This window comes from Chroicocephalus ridibundus, chromosome 6 (genome assembly GCF_963924245.1).
Source record: "Chroicocephalus ridibundus chromosome 6, bChrRid1.1, whole genome shotgun sequence".
Classification (NCBI taxonomy): domain Eukaryota; kingdom Metazoa; phylum Chordata; class Aves; order Charadriiformes; family Laridae; genus Chroicocephalus; species Chroicocephalus ridibundus.
Genome location: NC_086289.1, coordinates 33,208,742 through 33,231,988, shown reverse-complemented (window position 1 = coordinate 33,231,988; position 23,247 = coordinate 33,208,742). Strand labels below are relative to the sequence as shown.

At 41.8% G+C, this 23,247-nt stretch overlaps 1 protein-coding gene across 6 annotated transcripts in view; it reads left to right on the top strand.

Moving 5' to 3' along the window:
• The first annotated feature begins 1,311 nt into the window (after positions 1-1,311).
• Positions 1,312-23,247, top strand: part of CCDC6 (coiled-coil domain containing 6) — a 56,586-nt gene continuing 34,650 nt past the window's right edge. For all 6 annotated transcript variants that reach the window (XR_010071535.1, XR_010071534.1, XR_010071532.1 and 3 more), the window contains exons 1-2: positions 1,312-1,629; positions 21,730-21,879. Coding sequence is in view for 1 of the 6 variants with exons in the window: in XM_063338060.1 (XP_063194130.1) it covers positions 1,312-1,629; positions 21,730-21,879 (468 nt within the window). In the remaining 5 variants the exon portion in view is untranslated. The remainder of the gene's footprint in view (positions 1,630-21,729; positions 21,880-23,247) is intronic.

Genomic DNA, 23,247 nt, shown 5'->3' with positions numbered 1-23,247 from the left:
CCGTGCATCCATAGCAGCATCTCTGGATGCCGATGCTCTTATGTTTTGGGAGAAATCCTGCCCTAATGCCAACACTGGATGGAGACCCCCATTTCCCACCAGCAGCCATCCCCAATTTTGAGCTGTGTTTGCGCGGCAGGGTGAGGTGGCAGGGTCCGGGACATGGACAGGCATCCAAGGAAACAGCACCCCTGTCTGAAAACCGGGGACAGACCTTTTACTGATTTTCTTGTGATTAAGAGGCCAAAAATAAAATGACCTGCACTTATATTCCCAGGCAGGCAAAAAGAATAATTACTTTACAGAGATGGAAGCCCTTCATATATTACCACCATTAAAAAAAAAGGGTAAAACTTGAAATTTACTGTGGCATGGAACAAAAGGGTAGCGCAGTGACGAGAGAATGAAATCCTTACTTGCCATTAATGGAAAAATTACTGTTGTTAAAAGACCCCTTCATAAATAATTGAGAAACCAATTATATAGGCTTGGTGACTAATTTATCCAGGAGCAATATGGACCACATTATGCCATATAACGAACGGCGCATCCGCACCGTTATATCTCACGACAACTCCCGCCTTTATTCAGCTGCTCCACAAAGAAATAATGAAAAAGAAGAAACTAATGCACGTAGTATAACAGAAAATACATTATCTGAAATGAGAGACGGGCATGAATAGATCTTCCTTTAAAGCCGTTTTACGGCAGCACGGAGGCCTCAATTAACAGGTCGCCTTGTCCCCAGGCCACGAAGGGGAGCGGGTCTGTGGGCCCAGGGCTGCCATATTCACCCTGCCCAGGTGGGCAGGCGACCGGGCCCCCCCTGCCCACAGTGCCCGGCACCGGGGCATTTGGGACCGGCTCCACAGCCCTGGGGGGTCTCCACAGCCCGGGGCTACAACTGGGTGCGACTGAGGCCTCTCCCTCCCCGGGCAGCACTGTCTGCCTCCGTCCGGGTTCATCGCTGTATTCTGAGGTAAAAAATACAGGGTTGGCGGACAAGCCGTTCACCGCGGATAATTTAAGGTTTAAACAAAGCCTTCCCCGCCGAAGCCGTGCCACCGCCCTGGCTGCATGGGCGCAAACTGACATTTTTCCCTGCGCGCTGTGGCAGGATCCCGCCCCCGCCGTGGCGGTGCCCGGCTGGCGGCGGCGCGGACGCGGGCCGGCAGGCGGCGCTGTGGGCGGGCGGCGCGGTGCGGGCGGGCCCCTCTTGGCGCGCGGGGAGGCCGCGGCGCCGGCGCGCGGCGGGCGCCGCCCCCTGCTCGCCTGGCGGCGCGGCGGCGGCGGGCGGGAGCGGCGGCGGCGATGGCGGACAGCGCCAGCGAGAGCGACACGGACGGCGCCGGCGGCAGCGGCGGGGGCGGCGGCCCGGTGGGGACGCTGACGGCGGGCGGCCCGGCGGCTGGGCCCGGCTCCGGGGTGGCGGGCGGCGGCGGCGGCGGTTCGGGGGGCAAGGCGGGCGGGATCGTGATCTCGCCGTTCCGGCTGGAGGAGCTGACGAACCGCCTGGCCTCGCTGCAGCAGGAGAACAAGGTGCTGAAGATCGAGCTGGAGACCTACAAGCTCAAGTGCAAGGCGCTGCAGGAGGAGAACCGCGACCTGCGCAAGGCCAGCGTCACCATCGTGAGTGCGGGCGGCGCCGCGCCGCGCCGGGCCCGGCGGGCCGGCGGGTGTGCGGGGGGCGCGTGGGGGGAGCCCCGCCGCCGGGGTGTCCGCGTAGGGCGGGCCCCGCCGCCGCCGCCGCCCTCCCCTCAGCCCGGCCGCGGCCTTCCCGCCCCGCCGCACCCCCCGGGGCGGCCGTTGGGGCGAGTTTACCTCAGGCTGTCACGCGCGGCCCGGCCGGGGCGGGGGGGGGTGTCACCCCGCGCCCTTCGGGCCCTCAGCGGGGACCCGGCGTCCTTGCGGGAGCGAAACCGGCGAGGAAAAGAGGTTTACGGGGAGGTGGCCCCACCGTCCCTGCCCCCGGCTGCCCCAGTGGCTAGGGCTGGGGAAGGGGCGGCCCGGCGGGGCTGTGAGGTGAGGAGCGGTAAGGGCCGTGCGGAGGAAGGGCGGTGCTGGATGTTCCCCGAAGTTTCTCAAAGTAGACGTTTTACTATCGAGTGTCGGTAGTCTGCGGGGATTACGGATTATCTCCTCAGCCCTCACCTCTTCAGCCACTCTGCAGAGACAGCAAGGTGCAGGACGGCGTCTCGGTCAACGAAGAAGCGTTTCATTTATTTGTAGTGTTCTGTGAGCTGTGGCATTGCAAGAGGTTATCTAGAAACTCATTTAAAGTAAACCCCTTAAAAACAATGTGAGTAACACGCACGGCTGTGTCCCAGGAAGAGCTCAGCTACTGGTTTATGAGACCCGCGAGGATAGCTTGGAATTTAACATCATTTTATACGATGCTGTTAGGCATCAGTCCTCAGTAAAGTACATGTTAGAATGCAATGAATATGACATTGTTTTCTTCTCTATGAGTTGGGAGTTTAGGAGTTTAGGTTAAGGGATTTTTTGCTAATTCAGTGGTTAGAGCAATCGTTTAGATGTTGTAATAATCATGGCCTGCATGCAAACAAAGTAGGTACCGTGTTAAAGACGGATTAAAGGTAACCCTGATACTTCTATATGCTGTCCTGTACATCCTTGTCAGTGCAGATAGAGATGCCTTGAGAGAGACAAATCCCACCTCGTTTTCTTCTCGTCTGATTTTTCACAGGGGATACTTTATTACAAGCATAATGGCTCTTTTACTGATAAATAGTTTTTTCACTGTCGATATATCTAGCAAAGAAATGGAGCTTGTCTAGGCAGACCTCTCATCTGTTCCCAGTAGTAAGCATTCAGTATCTATCAGGATGTGGGCCGGAAGAATGCGTGAAATACAATACAGAAGTAATTTATTCAAGGATGACAAATATAGTGCTAGTCGGGGAAACGAGTGCTTTGTTAATACTTTACAAGAAGAGAATGTGTCTTAATTAGGTAGCAGCAGAGTGCCTTCTAATGTTGAAAGGGGCTAAGACATCTTTTCAGTCAGACATTTTCTGTTTGCCTGTTAGAAAGGCACAGCATCTTTCTGATAGGTAGGTGTATTGTTTGTAAACAACTTGAAAAAAATGTTAGTGTGCATTAAAGTTCTTTAGGCGCTGTATCTAGGGACTGATTATCTTATATTTTCATCAGATTTTAATTTACAAAAAGGAAGCATTTTTCTTAAATCTAAAACTCAAGTGAGTATGTTTTTGACATCTTGGATGAAGAGAGAAAAGGTGTTAGACTTTTATAGCAACCTGTAGGCTGTCTGGAAAACTGGCATCTTTAGCAGGCACCCTGTCTTTGGTATGCTAAACTGTGCGCACAACTGAGTAAACCACTTCTAATTCAGCAAGTGGTGAAATAATGAATGCAAAACATAACTTTTTTTTCAGGCCACTGAGACTTCGCGCTGTGGTTTACATAGTCCGTAATGTAAACACATTTGCAGTCAAAATACTTGGTCATGTAGCTCTAGTATACAAGTGACTGGAGATGAACTTTATTGGAACGTTGAAATGTGTGCCATTTGCATGTAAATGTAATTAAATAGAGAGTTTTCTGATTTTCTCCATTGTTATTCTAAACCTTCGTCAACTTACTCCTCCACCAGCCAGCTTGAGCTCCTCGCCATGTTACTGTGCTGGCAGATGGGTGCTGCATACCAGCTTCCTGTTGAAGATGTTGTAGTGTCACGAATCAGCTTTGATTTTTATCAAGTGTTGAGGACGAGCTGTGAAGCACAAATGAAACTGACAGGTAGCCAAAATAGCAGGTGAAATGACTAAACCTGGGCGCTCTAGGTGAAGGTGACTCCTTGAACCACACGGCTCTTCATCTGCGAGCCTTTCACTGTCTCATCGCTTGAGCTCTGTTGTGTGAGTGCCGCAGAGACTCTCCACTTTCTCTAGCTCCCACCATTGTCTTTAATGGTTTTGAATATTTTCCCTTTAAGGTTTACCAGGTAGAAAACGGTGGTCTGTCTCTTGTGTCTGTGCTGGTATAATTGTTAATATGGCATCTTTTTCTTTGTTTCTGTGTTTGCGTGTAGTATTATTGGTGTCAGCATGGAGGTGTACAGTTTGGGAATTATTTAAATAGCTTGCTGCATAGGATCCTATTAGTTCTATTTTGTAGTTAACCCTTGTGTCATAGGGTTGAAAATATGCGTTAATTAAGCGTAGGAGACCTACGTTAAGTGGTTGCACTTGGAAAACTCACTCAGAAAAGATGCTGACTTGGCAGGCTTGTATGCTCACTAACTTCATATGAAACTCTCATCTAAAACATGTAAAAACAGTTGCTGCTTTAATACTGAAATTGGTAAAACTACCTTGGATTGAGTGTATGTCCAAAAAGATGTGTGAACTCTACTCCTTCCAGTAGCCTGAAATGCAAATGAAATTAGGCTGTTGCTTGTGTGCAAGACTGTGAAATTCAGTAAATATACATGATAGCTTTATTTCACCTGCTATTATTGGTAACAAACTGTGAGGGAGGGAGCAAAGCGAGGTGGAAGCCGGGTAAATTTGAAGTGTTATCTAGCAGTGCAAGAGCATTACATTACAAGATGCAAAGTTTCAGATCAAGTTTTAAGAAGAGATAACTGAGATCACTTGACCCGTTTGCAGAGAGTTCATTGATGTGTATTTAGCAGCCTTTAATTGTATGATCTCATGGAATGTTTCTGCAAGGTCTTTTTTAGGAAATGGAACGGATGGTGCCTAGGTTGGGAAAAGTCACACACCTCAAGATCTGAGATGCTATGTATTTGAGGTGTGAAGTAGTGACTTTTGGTTATAGTGCTGCATTACCAGAAGTGGATTTCCTGTGTGAACTTCCCTAATTTTTTTGGTGAAGGTCTACCAAGGAGATGTCATACTTAATGGACTAAGTCTGGGACAACACAACTTCTCTAGTTAAGTAAGACTACCTTCAAAACTGGGTGGTGGTAGTGAGGTGACTGCTTTTCAAAAAAGATTGAATTGTTGCATGAGACAAAAGCTGAGATACTTCAGCTGGGTGTAGGTATGTCTTGGTCAGGAGGTGTCTTTTGAAGTCAGTAGAATGTGTATTTCTAACTTCTTTATTCTGCGTTTCAGTGTTTGATATTACAAAGTCATCCTATTTCAGTGAAAGCCATGTAACCTTTAACTGATACTGAAGCATTTTGGTTTTCTTTGTTACTGTGTTGAACTGACAGGCTATACAAATAGAATGCTTTTAATAACAAAGAGGTTTAGTTCCAGGTTGCTGCAGGTACATACATGCTTACCCTTAGCATTCAGTAATTTAGATTCAGTAATTTAACTCGTGTAAATTGGCCTACTGTTCTCAGGCATCTTCTGTAGTGTTAGAAAATTAAAGTGTAATAAGCCTTACTCTGTTCTTTATTTTTTTAACTGAGATGAAGATAGTGTATTTGAGAAGCCTTAATTTAAAAATGTTCCTGCTCCACAATGCTTGGTGTAGCAGTTTTAATGCTTTGTAACATAGATTTTTACATGAACAGCTTCTCTTACACCCCCACCAGCAGTTTGCTGTAGGGAAGGGAATTATCCTGGAAATCCCAATTTGTGGTGCTGTGTGGATCCCCCAACAGGTTCATCAGTTCAGATGAGACGGTCTGATCCAGAACGCTAAAGGCATCAGTAACACTTGGATGCTGGTTTTTGTGGGCTTGCCGTGAGTTATCGCTGTCTGTCAACGATTGCTACAGCCCTTGCTGGCAAGGGGCATTGGGACACAGGATTGCTGTACGCTGCAGTGGGTTGCGGGTGGCAGTATTTTACTGTGAGACCTCTCTACCCTTGTCTTTGTAGCTAAACTTGCGCCTCTGCACCTTGGCTCTCAGCTTGACTTTTTTTATTCCCAGGGCAGTTGCATCTCCTGGCTTCTCGGTCTCCTCTGTGCTCTGCAGAGCAATGTGAACAGCCTCCCACCAGTTGGGAGAAACAACGGAAGAAAAAGCCTTACTCAGCTCCTGTTTCCTTGCCCCTATTCACAAATCCTGAAGAAATTTGTTGCTTTCCATAACAGCCATCTCCTGAAAACAAACAGGCTTCCTGGGACTCGCAGATGCAAAAAATCCTGTGTGGTATTGTAGACTTGTCACAGTTTTCTCAATAAACAAACAGATTTAGATGCTGGAAATAAATATGATTTTAGCATTTTGTTCTCAAGGAAGTGTGTGGTGGGACTCGTTGTGTGTGCATGAGATCTGCTGTTGTGGGTCTTCATGGAGAATGTCAGCCTGGGTAGATAGTTTGGGGAAGTGAATGAGTATGCTATCATGTTGAAAATTCCCTGCAAAACTGCTTTTTGGCAGCTTTTTTCTTTACAGGAGTTTGCACCAGAATTTCAAAACAGAACACCTGTTTCAGTATGGAATATGTCTATTAATAGGAGAAGAAAAGGCAGGATAGGCTAACTGAATTGAAATATGAACATTTAAAAGGTGCTCGCTTAAGGGCAGGGACTTGAATGAAAGAAATCAATTAGTTGCAGCTAGGGGTAAAAAGCAAACAAAGAAAGCAAAGAGATTAATGTTTTAAAAGAGTTATCTGTAAGTCTGTTATTTACTCTTTATTTTAAAGTAGAACTTGCCTGTGTTGAAAGAGGCTGACTTGCCATTTTGTGATGTCTTCTGTAGGTGTAAAAAACCTGCTTGGGGCTTTTATATCCAGGTGCATTGTTTGTAACTAGTTTGTAGCCGGACTAAACTAAAAGTCTAACTCAGAAATAACTGATTTTAGAAGTGCTTTCCTTACTTGTTTTTTTGAGTAACGACAACCTTGCTGCTGGGATTAGCAAATTCATGCACAATAAAACTCCATCCAAAATTTTTCAGGAAGAGCAGGCACATAGGAAGTAACTGTCTTGTATTTCAGTTTCACATTTGCCTCAGACTCTCAAGAAGTTTCTGTTGAGCTTCTGCAAAATGCCTATAAAGGAAAAAGGAAGCTTAGTAATGCAGTCAATGTTAACTGTTTTGGCCCGTAGGTTAACACAGTAAAAGCAATGCTACTTGCTGTGCAGCTGCCAAACTAATTGTACAAAAGTGTATTCTCGTCTGCTTCCATTTGGTAGTTATGCACAGCCACTGGCATATCGAGTTCTCAGGGAAGAACATTGTCCATGTGGTGGTAACAGCACATTACCATTTGTCTGTGTTGTAGGCGTTCTTCAATGCTGGTTAAAAAAAAAAAAAAGGCAAACAAAAACCAGAGAAAAAGTGGTAAAGTTTCTGAACTTGATTCAAATAGTTAATAAACAGGAATGCTTGTACTTTCAGGGAGTTTGAGGTTTAAGAGGGTTACTAAATCATCTGCTCTGATTTGTGTCACATCTTCATGTTTCTCTGAGTTGTTCTTGCATTGAATCTCATAACTTACCTTGAAATGTGTCTTTGGGAAGGGTATCCACTTTTAATTTGAAGGCTCACAGAGGTCAAGAACCATTGTGCTTGTAAAGGCTCTGGTGTCCTGCCTATGATTCTTCCCGTCGGCTTGGTCAAGGCTGAGCTGTTGGTTCCTGCTGTGCCTTGTGGCTAGGTTAGTGAGTCTTCTGGATCCTCTGCTTTCTCCTTGTGAGGATACAGGTTGTAACAGGCATCTTCTAGTTTACTTTGACAAACTGAGATGCTGGAAATCTAACGTGCTAGATCAAAAATGGTGCACTGATATAGTCTAAACAGGTTTTCCTGCTTCAAATTTGCACAAGTGTTTCTGATAGCTTAATTTGTAACCACCGGGCTTTATTTATTTAATTATTTTTTAAAATCCAGTATTGTCTGTGAGCATACTGTTGTGTGCTCTGGCTAATTTGTCAGAAATGCAGTTGCACACCTGTGCCTCTTCCAGGTCTGATTTGTACTGCTGGGTTGTCCAGCAGGACTTGATTTGGTGCCAATAATTGTGGAGCCATAGTCTCAGGAAGGGTATTTTTCCTTTTACTGGGATTTTTTTGAGGCTCTCTTCTGTAACCCCTCTATTTTTCTTTACAAAGAGGCCTGACCCCTTAAGTTTCATCTCCCCCTGTATCAGTTGTACCAGTGCTATGTACAGAAGTGAAGGTGAGCTGTCTCTCTGTTGGATCTTGGGTAGCAGTCTGTGTTACAGCATCATGCATGAAGCTAATACGGAGGTGGTGTTTGTTCCTTCTTTCCATGTCCATCCTCTGAGAGAATCCCATGGTTTGAGGGGTTGGTCCTTTTTTTCAGAAGCGCAGCTTTGGTAGAATGAATTTGTTTCAAATGAAACAAAACGTGAAGGTGTTCTGTTGTTTTTTGGTTTTTTTAGTTGTTTTTTTTTTTTTTTTTTTTTACAATCTTGCTAATCTCAGTCTCCCAGAGCATATCAGACATGACTTACTGAAGAATAATGTGCGGTGAATATTTTGAAACAACATCATGCTTTAGTACATGTTGGTGTGAAATTTCTAATGAAATTTCCCACTGATGAGTAATTTTGAGGTCAGTAAGCCACTTTGGAAATCCTGCTGTATACTTTGATTATTTTATAACCATTTTTAAATAATGTATGGCATGTATTACTGAATCAAAAAGTCATATGGGTGCCATATACACATCCTACACTTTTGTGGTTATCTTTATTACAAATAATCCTTGGCTGAAAGATGAATCTATGCTTATCTGCCACAGCTTGTTCTCTATAAAACCATGCTGAATGACCCTTTTTATGTTTCTGTCCTTTATACAGTAAATTAACTTTTTCCAGTATTGTCATTGGGTTGATACCAAACTGTGATAACCATCTATGTCTTTCTTGCCTTTAAATATTACACAATAGCTCTACTTTTTTTTTTTTTTTTACTTTATTGATGTTCCCGCGTTTAATAATGGTGGAATGCCTTCAGTCAGTAGGAATACTGGTATATTGCTTTGAGTTACTTTGGGGATGGAACTGGGGCTTTAAAGTACATTTGGGAATTTTTAATAATGCAAAGTTCTTGGTGTTTCTGTGGGCTTGCTATTCTGCATAGAAAGTAACTTTTCTCTTAAGTGAACTTTCTCATTGAGGTTGTATCTTGAATTGTATGTCAGAACTGGTTTGTAGTCAGCTTTTCTTTTAAGAATGCTGTTTGGTGCTGCATTTGAACATTTGCTGAGGCCATTCTTTCGTGGTGTACCTCTAGTAACTTAAAAACATTTCGAAGGAGAGAGTTGTTTTAGTTTTTTCTGCATTGTACACCTAACAACAGGTTTGCTTTCACTGAAGAAAAAAAATTAATATGTGCTACTGCTCTGTATCTGCTAGAAAATTTTAATGATTTTTGGTTTTCTTGTAGTACAGTATGGGTCATTCGCCCAGATGAGTATTCCCAATACCGAGAGTTTTGCATTGTTCACATTTGCTGGTTTAGATGGTAGAATAAAATGTTAGGTTTTTTAGAGGTTCTAGCACTGTTGCTAATCCCAGTATTGTAAAGCTAATATAGACAAGACTTTGGAACAGTTTTCAAATCCTGGAAGTTCTGTACTTCATTGTAGTCATGGTTTTGACTGTAATGGAGTTTGAATTTTATTGATGATTTCAAAGAATGAAGGAAAGTGATGATTTTTTTTATTATTTGTTTTTCTCTCAGAGTAGGTACATGGTCTGTGGTTTTCTTGCACTTGTTAATTTTGTTTACTTATCCTCATTGCGTGTTTCCTCCTACTGCTGATACTGACTTCAGTTAATATTGAAGTTGTTATTTTCAAAGTCCTTTGGTTTAAGTGTTGGTATACATGGAAGGGGGAGGCGGGGCATGTATTTTCAACTGTAGGCTGTCAGTTCTAAAGCTCCTTGTAGTAAATGAGGAAATAATACTGGTGTGAGGCACACAGCTGTGGTGACGAAGCTTACATGTCTGCTAGAAACTTCAGCAAAAGGCTTTGTTTTCATGCTGCACCTCATGAGGTGTGCTTGGGTGGGATTTCAGGTGGGGACTGGAACAGCAGAAAGCTCTTGCAACGGTGACTGCAGACAAGGCTGGCCAGGCAGCGGCATCTATGGGGTGCTGCAGAAAGATGGAGTGCCTGTTTCTCACAGGCAGATCTTGAAATGTCATTGGAATGAAGAAGCAAGACAGTGCTCTCCTCCGAAGGAGTGAAAATTGTCAGCAGGAGACATCTGATGTATTTCAGCATAGCCTGGTAAAAGCAGTGAGAGAAACAGTTGCTTTGCTGCTCTTTTTTGGGCTGGGGGGTAGGAGGAAGTTGCTGAATTTAGCAGCGGAGCAAGAGGTGAATCCTTTCTGTCTTTCTCTTAAAGAAAAAAATAACCAACCGAAGGAGGAGAATAATAGGGACAAAATGTACAAATTGAATTATGCACAGGATTTGGGATCTAAACAGAATGAATGGAAAAAAGACAAAGACATGCTTTAGAATAGAGGCAAAAAATACAATATAAAGCGAGTTCCCATGGCTTCTTTACAGAAAACATTCCTGTGACGTCTTGCTTCCAGCACAGCAGCCTGGGGACGTCCAGAAGGGAACATCTCAAGTTCCACTTCTTCAGTCAAATCCTTCTGTCTCACTGAAGAGGTGTCTTAGTTTTAACTAGGTGGATCGTTGTCCTTTTTCGATGCATGGAATGAGAGAATGAAGTAAAAACAAAGGCAAGGCATTTGAGGTGAACTATTCCACGGTGAAAATGCAAGTGTCTAAGTAGGAAACTCCAAAGCACAAACTACAGATGTGCAGGTTTGACATCTCTCTGTGGGGTGCAAGGACTCCTTGATGAAAGCTAAGGCAAAATATTTATGGAAACATTGAAGCAATTTTTAATCCTCACATGTGGCTTTGTAATTTTTTCAACTTTTCAGTTAAAATACAGACATTGTAGGCCAACTGTTGTTCCCTCTGCTCATTGAGTGATTCTATAATTGATGGAGAAGCTCTTAGGGTAAAGTCTTTTCTTCCCCTCTCAAATCTGAGTTTGACTTTGTTTGAAATTTCATCTTCTGTGCATCAATATTGCATGCAGTCTGTTTTTCAGTTTGGGATAGGGTTAGTGAGGTAGGTGAGTATCGCTTCAACTCTGCTGTAGATCGAAACAGCCTAGCAGCGTTTCAGCTATCTGTAAAATTTCCTCAGGTGTTTTAATTCTTTAAACTGCATAAACGTGATGTTTCTGCTTATTACTTTAAAGCTAAGGTCTTTTTAGTTCCCTCGTTGTTGTTGATACTAATCATATTTAAAACTCCCGCCACATTTATAAATAATTCCCACAATGATATGCTTCGGTCCTGAATAAAAGTGTAAATGTTTCTTAACAAGTCAGACGTGATAAAACCCAACAACGTTTAATGGGCTGAAGTATGAAGTTATGCTTCTTTCTGTTACCGTACAGTCTAATTTCTACTTTCAGCAGAGGATGTTGGAAGGTTTTTCGGGTTTTTTTGGTAGTGGTGGGATTTCCACTTTGTTTCCCTTCACTTTCAAATAAACAGCAAAAGCAGTTACTATGAATTTTGCAAAATGTAGGGTGTCTTAATCACTGTTTTTCCAAGAGCTTTAAACAGTACATGTTTTTCACATCTGTTAAAAATGAAGAGTAGTAATTTTGTCCTGGCAGGTGTTGGCAGGAGCTGTTTCATTAGGCAAAAGCTCTGTCTGCACAGACCCTGATATCCTGGTTGGGTCCAGAGAAGGGACACCTCCAGAGTCCTTTTCCGAGGGCAAATTTAACCTGAGATGTAGATCTGAAAAAAAACCTCTTTTCTCAGAAGATCGAGACACGTAACTGGAAGTTCTTGCTCTGTGGGTGGAAAGGTGGGTAAGCATCATTTCCTAAAAATTTCTCTGTGTTAGACCTACTTCTCCAGTTCTGTATGGGGTGAATATTCATGGATGATTTTATCCCCCCCCGCCATCCTGCAGGCCTCTGCAGATATCAAAGACAGAGGGTACAAAGCAAAGGACATGTTTTTTCATATTCCTCGTCATCTTTTCATACACTAAGTTGATAGATTTGTTTCTTGTCTTGAAAGCCTGAAAAGAGATTGCTCTTCAGAACACTGTGGTATGTACTGTAAGATATCCAAATTGTAGAGAAGGAAAAAACAAAATACTACTCCACTCACTGATTCCTAGGAAAGATAAGTGTAAACATTTGTTTGCCTTGACGGCAAACTTAGAGCTAACATGTCTTAACAGTGTGATGGACAGTGTGGTGTTTACTTCGTGAATGTGTTGGTTTTGGAACAAGGTATGATTATAATCAATAACAAGCTTTGTCTCCAGCACTTGTGGATCACTGAGAAAGTGTTTCTCTAGAAAGCCGATGTGGGTAACAGGAAATTAGGGGAGACTTTAAGATGTTAGTTATGTTGAGTGACTAGGGACACCTTACTAATGTGGGGAAAAACATTGCCATCTCTAATGATTATCTAAGCTGTATTTAAATTAGTCATTTAAAACAAACAAACAAAAAAAGATTTTAAAGAAAGTGAATAAAGAAATTACATGGTGAGCATCTCATACTATGGTTTGGAAACCCCGGAACTGGATTTTGGTGTTGTAGTCCTGCTGCTGCCCTAAAGGAAGGCAGGTTGATTGAGGTAGCTATACCACAGGTTACACACACCTGAAAGAAGGATCTACAAGTGCAGAAAGCCGCTTGGGCCTAGAAGAGAGGGATGATGAGTACACAGGCTGTTTGAGCTCAGAACCCAGTCCAGAAGTGAGGAAACTTGCAGTTTTCTCCCCTGGAACAGGGACATTTGCTGATACCTGTGGCATGCTGATGGTACTATGTGGGGGATGCCATGCAGCAGTGTCTGACCCCTTCTGCCTGGAAAAGCTGGGTATAACAGAAGAAAAACAAGTGGTTCATATGTGCTTGCTTGCAATGATTTACCTGAGCTACATAAAGTGAAGTAGGATTTTCATGAGGATTATTTGGGGGGGTCACTATTAAGTCTCTGCTCCCTGCTTTTGTTTGTGCTCTTTTGTCTTTGAATAGAAAAACAATTGTGACAGCAAAGCTACTTTTAACAATAGTTTGCCGTGGTTGCATTTTGAGCAGAAGTTTGTTATTTTGAAACACAGCTCAGTGCCTGTTAGCACCAGCGTACATACCTCTGAACAGAAGCTGTGTAGTAAAGTAGTACTTAATAGTCTATTCTACTGCTGAATCTTTCACTTTTCCTACTCTGAAACTTTGGGAGCGTGCAATATTGAGTTTGCTAATTGGTCAATCCAGCGAAGTGGACTAGTTAATGTGTGGTACATCAAAGATAAATGGTGATATATCACTGGGCAGAAAACAGGCGAAAAAGTATTTAAATGTGTTAGCTTAAGAAGTGTTTATGCATTGGACGTCTGATATTACAGAGTAATTTGGACTGATTTGCTGCAGTACTAAGTTTCTTGTAAGTTCCATTACTGAGTGGTGGTGTTGCTGGGATTTAAGCTGTTATTGATTATTGGCTTCTAAGTAGCACGACACAACCAAAAATACGTTAATCTTGGGTATCTTAGATGCAAGTCGAAACTACAGCTTTCAGAAGGATGGTAATTCTAATGATCATGCAGGGTATGGAAAATAAGTTAAAAAAAGAAACCAAACCAAAATAAAAAAACCCAACAACAAAACAGTATATGCTACAACAGTAGTTATAAGCAATTTGATTTTTATCTGTCGTGTCCAGAAGAAACCTGCATGTTCAGAAATTCAGGCAAACTAAACAGAAACCTACAAATCTAGTTATGTATATAGGTGCATCGTTACGACATTTTTCAGCAGCTTTTATATTGAGGCTCAACAAAAGCAAAACCTGTTCCATGTGCTTCTGTATTTTATTTGTTTTACACTTATTGATTAACTAGCAAGCTATTTACAGTACAAAAAAATTCACCAGTAAAGCAGCAGCATCACTGGCAGTCAAAGAGTAAAGCAAAAAAACTTCTTTCAAGTGGTCATCAGTAAAGGATTAATACAGAGAGGTATTTCAAACTTTGGTTCTGTGTTTGGTGTGGCAGTGTAGTTTTATTTTCCGTATTGTCTGTCTTTGTTAATGTGAATCTTCAGTTGGGTACAAACTAAGAGTAATGGGGAAGACCCCGGTAAAGCACATGTATCTTCCGCTGGAGCGGTGTTGCCTAACCTTTGTGCTGGGAATGGCCACTTGCCTCTGGTGGGCTGAGAGGGGAGCGGTGCAATATGGCCCCATTCTTACTGCCTTTCTGGCCCTGTTTGCACACGCGGTCATTACAGTCCTTCTAAGGAACAGTTAACTTGTGTTTTGAAGAAATATGTTGCTTGTATGCAGTGAACTTGAGGACTTAGGGGAGCTGGGCTTCTTGCTTTATGGACTATGCTCATTTTACATGTGCATTGGAAATCCATTGCTACTGAAAATGCAAGATGTGCAGGAAATGTATACTCTGTGTGCATGTGCAGTGATGAGATGGAGAAACAGCCTTATGAAATAGAGCCATTTGGAAAGGTCTGTGGACTAGATTTAATTTTCCTGCTAGGTCATTCCTGCCTTGGCCTGTAACTTCTGTTGGCTCAGGTTACAGCTCTTGTGTACTGGAAGCAGAGACTCCAGCCCTGATAACTGTCTGGGAGCTTGTTCTACATGACGATGTTTAAGTGACTGAAAAATAAGTGCTATAAAGCATGTGTCTGATGAATAGTCAGATTGTTAGGGTTGTAACGTCAAGCGCTCGAAAAAGGAAATGTTTAATGTTTGTCTGCTACCTTTTCTTTGTGGTACTTTATTACCATATAGTCTTTAATTACATTAAGACTTGCATAGCAGCGTGTGGTCGTGGTTAAACTGCTAAGTAAAAGTTATTTTTGAACTACTAAGTAAATTTAGGAATTGATTGTATTAATTACGGACTTCATATAGCTTGTTATACTTTGTGATGAACCAAGTGCATTAATATTATAAATACTGTTTGTGAAATTAGCTTGTTTTCATAACTTGCTTATTTCATTTTCACTAGCTATGTGTTTCAGTTGTGCAAGACTCTTGTAGGTCAACATCAAAATGCAGAGAGAGAGAAGCTATTTTAAGTGTTTACAAATCTGAAGTGGAATGGAATTGCATACCATCAAACAATTTACTTCATTGCTGATGCTAAGAGATTATTTAGTATGTACGAATACTTATGAATGTTTGTGTTCAGGAAGCTGGTCAGTTTTGAGGACTCTTTAAAGTGCTGTCCCTTGTGTGGCTTTCCAGACCACAAGATGTATGCACCCCTGCCTTGAAGGTAACTGAAGTTTTGAGAGAGGGTCTCATAAGGCTGCATGAGTGATGTTGAGCAGAAAACATCTGATCATGGTTAAAACTGGCTTGGGAGAAAAATGTATGTCTTATGTCATTTGACTTAGCTCATTTCTCTAGTTGGTCTGTGGCCATTGCAGGTTCATACAGCAATATGCTGGATCACTTGGTAGGCATCGAGTGAAAAACTTGCTGTGACTGGAGTTAGCAGTAGGAATGTTGTGACAGAAGCATTTTGACACGTCCAGCCAAAACCTAATTGACCTTTTAAAAAGGAGGGGGGTGGGCGGAAGAAAGGGAGAGAGAATTTCCTTATATAAATGGAGTTTGAAAGGCACTGTATTTTAGTACTTTAAGTAATTGCTTATAATACAGATATTCCTTTATTATTGTAATAAAAAACAGATTTTTTTTTTCTCTTAACAGCAGAAGTCATCTATTGAATAGCTGAAATGGAATAGGAATAGTATTTTGAGGCAGTTCTGCAAGTGGCTTTAATGTTACTTGATAGGTAATATTTAGAGTAGTTGAAGTTATTAAGTCTGAGGTTCAATACTGGTATTTTTTTTTTCCGTTAGTGTGTTTTGGAAATAACATCTGGTAAGCCTGTAAGTTGCAGTGTTTTTTAAACAAACAAAAAAACCCCTTTCCTCCTCATCTACCAGGTTTGGGTTTAAAAAAAAGAAAAAGACCAGCAGCTTGGGGTTCTGAAGGAAACATATCGAGGTATTACTGCTTGTTTGTTTGCAAAAGTATGGGGCTTCTGGGAGATAGTGTATGCCCAAAGATAAAAATGCGCAATTCTGCTGTTTGTGTAGCTCTGTTGCTCCTGAAAATGCATCTTAAAGAAGGGAAAAGGAGAAAAAGAAAAAATGGAAAAAGTACTTTTATGTCAGAACTGAGGAAGTGGCCCTGGGGATTGCCGTAGATTAAACAGGAAGTCACACTACAAATTGGACCCAGAACTTGAATTCCAACTCACCGCTTTAACCGCAGGAGCATTCACTCTCTTTTCCCTGCAGAAAGGCCACCCAGCTGAAACAGTCCTTTACTTGGGGGGGAAGCTGTGTCCATGTCATACGGGGGCTGTGGTGGAACTTCCTCGTCCTTCAGCCCTTGCCGGATAGACGTGTGCTGCTGGGCAGTTGGCAGGAGTGTGAGCTGCATAGTCTCTGACTTACTGTTGACTTCTGTTCTTGTGATGGTTCATGTTTCTCACCGTCCGAAACGCACATTGCGTGCAGTGTGCTTGTTTCAGGTGTGGCTGGAAGGTTGGTAGGAAAAAAAATAGCTCTGGGCTGGGAGAACTGCAGTGTAAAAGTTCCTTCTGTAAAGGAACTGTATCAGCTCACTAGAACATTTGTTGCATTTGTAGACCAGTAGTTTTCTGTACCGCTTTAAACTGGTGCCAGGGAAGTATGGCGAGAGCAGTGACTTGAGTTCGTACTGCTAGAGGAGGAGTGTGTAATTCAGGAGAATTGTGAAACTTAGATTTTATTTTATGCAAGAACTACATTTTCTAAAATCATGCCATTGTAACTTTCTGCACTTCACGCCCTTTTTTACCTCATCATATTTTTTAGTAGGACTTTCAGGCTATTTTCTGAAGTGACAGCTTTAGTTCAGCGTAACATGTGCAGCAACTGAGATCATCTCTTCTCAAAGCTGCCCCAACCTTTCAGTCTATATTCAGTAGCAAAGATTGAGTTTCTTGTGTACAGCAACCAGCTTAAACTGCTCTTCAGCTCCATCTGCAGGCCTGTATTGTCCACAGGGTCCTGCCAACAGAAATTGCACGGTACAAAGATGGATGAATGGTAAAGAGGTCATGGTGGCTCTTGCCTTAAAGATGAGGGACCTTCAAGAGTGGATTAGGTCAAAGCAGTGCTTGGTAGGCTGTTTCCAACAAGATCCCTTGACATCTAGTGTCACCTCTACTCTGGATGCTGCTGGAGACAGGTAGCATTTTTCGCATGTGTGCAAGCCAGGCACACTTGGCACCTGGCTTTCAGGTGGTCGAGTGTAGGTGACTGAAGCAGATTGTGAAGTACTTGTTGCTGAAGTTGTGTCCGAAGTGATAGCTGAAACCAAAATGCAAGAACTTGGTCTTACCAGATCACTGATACTGACTAAGGAGTATGTATTAATCGTGATTGTTGAATCTGCTTGCTTACTGTGCAGTATCAGGAAGGTTTGTGAAGCTTTTAGAAGAACTAACCAGGGGGGAGAAGAGAGTGTGTAGAGCTGTGATTTTTTAAAAATTATTATTATTATTAAGATTTTTTTTTAAATTTTTTAATTTGACTGTGTTCAAGCAGGTGCCTTATCAGAAATACTGGATTTTGCTGCTTCATAAAATCATGCCACTAGAGCAGTGTGATTTGGTTATGGTCCAATGATACAGAAAGAGGGCATCCCACCATAAGTAGAAGCTGCTGCATGTACTAGAAGCAGGAGGGCAGAGGGAAATCTAGCAGTGTGAGCTTGGTTTGCCAAAGGTGTATTTACAGAAAGAAGAACTGAGAGCAGGAAAATATTTTAACACTAAACTTTTCGGAGTTTATGCAAGTATATGCAGAATGTGGAAAAGTAATTCTAATGAGATTCTCTTCCTAATATTATACTCAGTAACCATGTAAAGTTTAGGAGAAATATGTTTCTTAATTCTATTAAAATTAGGTCATTGGATTATAAGTTCACAAGGACAGGTTTTTACAATACTTCATGTATCAACTCTACTAGTGATCAGGATTCACATGCTACTGCAATAGAAATAATAGGATTTTTCATCCTAGGAAATAAGAGCTTTTGTGTGTTTTATGTACATGAGGTGCTTTTTTCCCCTCTCGTCATTCTTGATTTCTTGCAAAGTAACAAAGTCCTTGCTGTTTATGGTCTTGGCCACAATAATTACAGATTTTCCTCAGTGGATGTGCCCATGAAGTGCTCTGCGTTAGCTATACATGGAGTTTTGAGACACAGGAGATGAGTGGATGTGACTGTGGTTGTGCAGAAAAACTGTGGTGGAAGTAGATTGCTTGTTTAGGTTCCCAGGATTGGCTGATCAGTTGTTATCATTTTATATCACTCACTGCCTTAGCAATTTATTTTGTAATATAGTACACAGAACAGAGTGAATTGCTATTAGTGTTTTTGGATGTTGAATGTGATATGGGTAATAGAAAAATAGCTAAGAACTCTGTACCCTCATAGAAGACCTACTGTCTCTGATTTCCATGCTCTGTTTCTCTTTTTGCTGATCATCTCAGAGCCTCTTTTCAAATGCAGATACTTGATAAAAAGGCAGATTATCCATATGGAAACACAATGTATATGCATCCAGAAAAATATTGCAGTGACAGAGTCTGTACAGGAAATAGTATTAAAAACTGATTTCTTTTTTTTTAATTACTGTATTAAAACATCAGTTTGATTATGGGCTGAGTAACAGATTGCAAGATTTTAGGCAATATTAAGGTAAACATGAATGATTTTGTTATTTAAGATATTTGAACTATCTCCAAATAATGAGTAGCAAGATGAAGGGAAAGTTTCAGAACGAAATTATGTGGATTTAGAAGAAATATAGTAATGTGTTATGTGCTTTTTTACCCAGTCTTAATAACTGTATGGTGGTTTTTTTGACTAAAAAGTTCGTGTTGAAATTGCTGACCCTTGGGTAATTTAAATGGACATTCATTGTATTAAATATGAAGTATAGATATCTGGAATTTACAGGTCATATTTAGTGTTCTGTTGAGAAATACATTCTTCGTATAATGGAGGCAGATGTAATCATACTCAGCTTTTCCTTTGAGCCAGTTGAACACAAGCCAGTGTCCTGCGTGGTATAGGCAGAGGGGGTTGTTGCAGAGCAGTTTAAACAGGTCTAAATGGTGGCTGTTCATTCTTTGTTTCCACGTGCCAGCGCTCTGCCTTTGTGGTATGCCAGTTTAGGAAGTGGATCCAGGAGAGAAAAATGGGAGGAGGAAGGGAAAGGATTAGTTTTTGGGTGTCTCCTCCTGCCTGTGCTGGCCTGTTGCCTGGCCGCATGAGCACCCGTGCAAGCACAGAGGAGGGGCATTGCTGTTTGGCTACGAGTGGGCTGGGATCTTGGCAGCCCGTGTTCAGTTGGCCTAAGCACTCATCATTAATGTAACACCAGGATCTGGCTATGAAGTGTTGTGCAGGCTCGGTGCTGTAATAATGTGATTTTTGAGCTTTTGATTGGTGCAAATCATGAGCAGAACAAATCTGTGCAAGTTAAAGATGAACAGAAATCAAAGCAGAAACGCCCTGATTCTTTTCTTCTAATGTAATTTTAGGTAAATTTGGTCTGTGTTACTGTCTTTTATTGTCTGAACCATTGAAAGGCAGACACCAGTAGAAATCCTGTGTAGTGAAGGCAATGGAGGGGTTGATTTTGGAAGAGCATGCATGAATTTTAACGATTTGAGGACAATGAACGCTTGCAATTTGACTTGTTTACTCTGTTCTGAAATGTCTGTGAAGGCATAAGATTGTTAGTAGCTCTAAGCCAAGCCACATTTAGAAAGTGATAGATGATGTTACCAAGATCAGTTAGATTCGTTGAGTTTTAATCCTCTGAGATATGAGCTGACAATTTAGCATTTCTTTAGAGCTCTTGGACAACTCTACATTGTCTTGATATGACCAGTCGTAATATCAACGCTGACCGTGATGGATTAGTGTTTCTCTGCCATTGAGATGCACAGACATTAGAGAGGAGGTGCTGGGCAGGACCTAAGCTCCTAAACTAATGAAATGTGCCAGACCGTTCTGTTCTTTTCTTTTTTTCAGGTTGAGTTTGTGCCAGCTCTGCTGGTGACAGGGAGAAGGGAGCTGGTGGTAGATAGGTGGTAGGAAAGGGCCAAGAAAAGAAAGCAATAGAGATGGGAGAAGACACAAAATGGCAAAGATGAAGATGTGAAGAGAAGGACTTGATGGAAGGAGGACTCACCTGAGAAACTTCCAAACCACCACTTTAGATTTTATGATACTGGATTTAAAGACATTTATGTTCTTTAAGTAACTTTTCTTGTAGGCATGGAAGGTGTCTCTGTTAAGTAATCGTCTCTTTGACTACTAGGGAGTATATCATTCCAGTTAAAAGATCACTGACATAATGAAGTCTTTCAAGCGTTTCACAGTGTACAATATGTATAAAGAGATGGCTAGTTTGGCACTTTTTGGGCAGAAGATTATGGAACTAAGATTTCAGTAAAACTCTAGTTATGCTTCTGTTTCAGTTCTTAAATTTTCCTCTATCAAATTTTACTGAAATAAAGCTTACTGAATCTTTACATACTGTAAGCTATAAGCTGGTATCATTTTATTAGAATTGGGACAAATCACAAATCTGCTGTTCAAGTGAAATGGATTTTATTGCAGGGGATGAAAACGCTCCTCAACGTGGCATTGTCTCATTTGTTAAAGGTGGTGGCTCGGGAATTCTGTATTTCTGTCATTCTGGGCTCTGTTTGGCCTGTGGAATTAAGAGTTGGCTCTACCAATTTGTACTTGTGATCTTTTATTTGGCCATATGAAATACCCTTTGTGGCCTTTTAGAGTGGGCTTCCAAAAGATAACTTCTGTGTTCCATTTATCAAGTTTCTAATACATACATTAAAAAAACATACAAACGTCTGGACTGTAGGGGATGTGAGGGAGCGAGCTCACAGGCTGGCTTTCTGTGGAGCAGTGCCTAGCTGCTAGATGAGAACTGAAATGGAAATTGTCTTCTCTAGTGATTCTTCATGGGGAAGATTTCCAGAGTATCTCTCCTCTTGTGAAATTTGGAAATCCTCAGGGTAAAGATACCACGTGGCATTTTTTAAAGTTGATGTTGTATGTAGTGAAGTAACAGTTCTGAGAAGTAATATATTGTTTTCCTGGGCTGATGGTTGGGTAGAAATCCTCGTGAGATGAGCCGTGCTGCCTGTGGCTCAGAGCAAGGCGTATCTAGGTGAAAGAATAAACGCATTATTTGACTCCTAGAAAGGAGGGCTGCATTTTGAGGGGTCTGGAAAGAAGACACAGTGCTGAATACAGCAGTCCCAGAGCTGTGCTTCATCTCATAATGGAGAATGTTTAGAGAGGAGTTTGTTTTTAGGAATAGAATACGTAAAAGTAGGTATCTGTGTATAAAGTTTAAAAGGTTGGGGTGTTTGTGCATTTGGTTGGGGGGAGGCCACTTTAAAGCATCAGTGTAGTTTCCCAAGTTGAAAGATGGGGAACAAAAAAGGAAGAAAGGTGATATAATGTTAGAAAAGGGGATAGTAACAGCACTTAGTTCCAACATGCTGTTCTCCAGGATGATGAACAAGATTAAAAAAAACAGGTGGGGGGCATTTAAAGGGGAATGGAATAATTGCAGCTTTTAATGTGCAAACTTGTTCCCTTTTTGCTTAAAACTATGTCTTTATTTCACAGCAAGCAAGGGCAGAGCAGGAAGAGGAATTCATCAGTAATACTCTATTTAAGAAGATTCAAGCTCTGCAGAAAGAAAAAGAAACACTTGCAGTAAACTATGAAAAGGAAGAGGAATTTCTCACTAATGAGCTCTCAAGAAAACTGATGCAGGTAATTGGTGTCTTTACTGATGTTTCTCGCAGGAGCCTCAGGACCAACTGATGGGTGACTGCAGTCAGAGGGATGTGGTCAGGTCATAGCTGTTAAAAATCTGACACTTGATAAAAGCAAAGTACAAGAAGTGTAGTGAGTAAGTGTTTTTTAATATGTTGCTTTAAAGTTTGCATCTGCAAAGTCATAGTGTTGAGAACCTGAAAGTTTGGATAGAGGCGCATAGAAGCGGATATAGCTTAAAGTAAATGTTAACTGTCTTACAGAAGAGAGTTACTGATTAATTTAAAGTGTTAGTGAAACAGACACGTTTCGCTGAAGTATTTCATATTTAACAGGAGTCCTGAAATATTCAACTTTATATACAAGAATATGCAGCAATGCTTGAAGGAGACTTTATAAGTTTATCCATACTTTTAGAAAAAAACCAATTGCTTCTCTTGAATTAAGACACATCATTCGGGTGCTTAAAGTGAAAAATTGAAGATGCTGGGACAATTTATGTCAGAGAAACTTGTTTTCATTAGCCAAGTTGCTAATTTTTGGCAAGTGTGTAAGTATTTGTTTGAAGTGTTGTACATGCTTGCTCTGTTCTGATAGACTTACCTAAATACCTGCTTTTGGCCTCTGTAGGAGACAGTGCACTAAGTTAGGTGAATGTTTGGTGTCGTACACTGTTGCTTTTTTCATACCATTATTTGTAAGCTTTGTCATGAAAAACTAGTCAGTTTTAAAGAACCTAATTTCTATGTTCTAAGCATTTCTTGTGTTCTGCAGCTGGAGACTTAAGGCACGTTGAGCCATGCAGTTAGGAAACACACTATTCGGAAAGAATATTACAATCATAGAATCATAGTGTAGTTTGGGTTGAAAGGGACCTTTAAAGGTCATCTAGTCCAACCTCCCCTGCAATGAGCAGGGACATCTTCAACTAGATGAGGTTGCTCAGAGCCCCATCCAACCTGGTCTTGAATGTTTCCAGGGATGGGGCACCTACCACCTCTCTGGGCAACCTGTTCCAGTGTTTCACCACCCTTATTGTAAAAAATGTCTTCCTTATATGTAGTCTAAATCTTCTCTCTTTTCGTTTAAAGCCATTACCCTGTGTCCTATTGCAACAAGCCCTCTTGAAAAGTTTCTCCCCATCTTTCCTGCAGGCCCCCTTTAGGTACTGAAAGGCTGCAATAAGGTCTCCCCAGAGCCTTCTCCAGGCTGAAAAACCCCAACTCTCTCAGCCTGTCTTCATAGGATAGGTGCTTCATCCCTCTGATCATTTTTGTGTCCCTCCTCTGGACCCTCTCCAAAAGTCCATGTCTTTCCTGTACTGAGGGCTCCAGAGCTGGACAGAGTACTCCAAGGGGGGTCTCA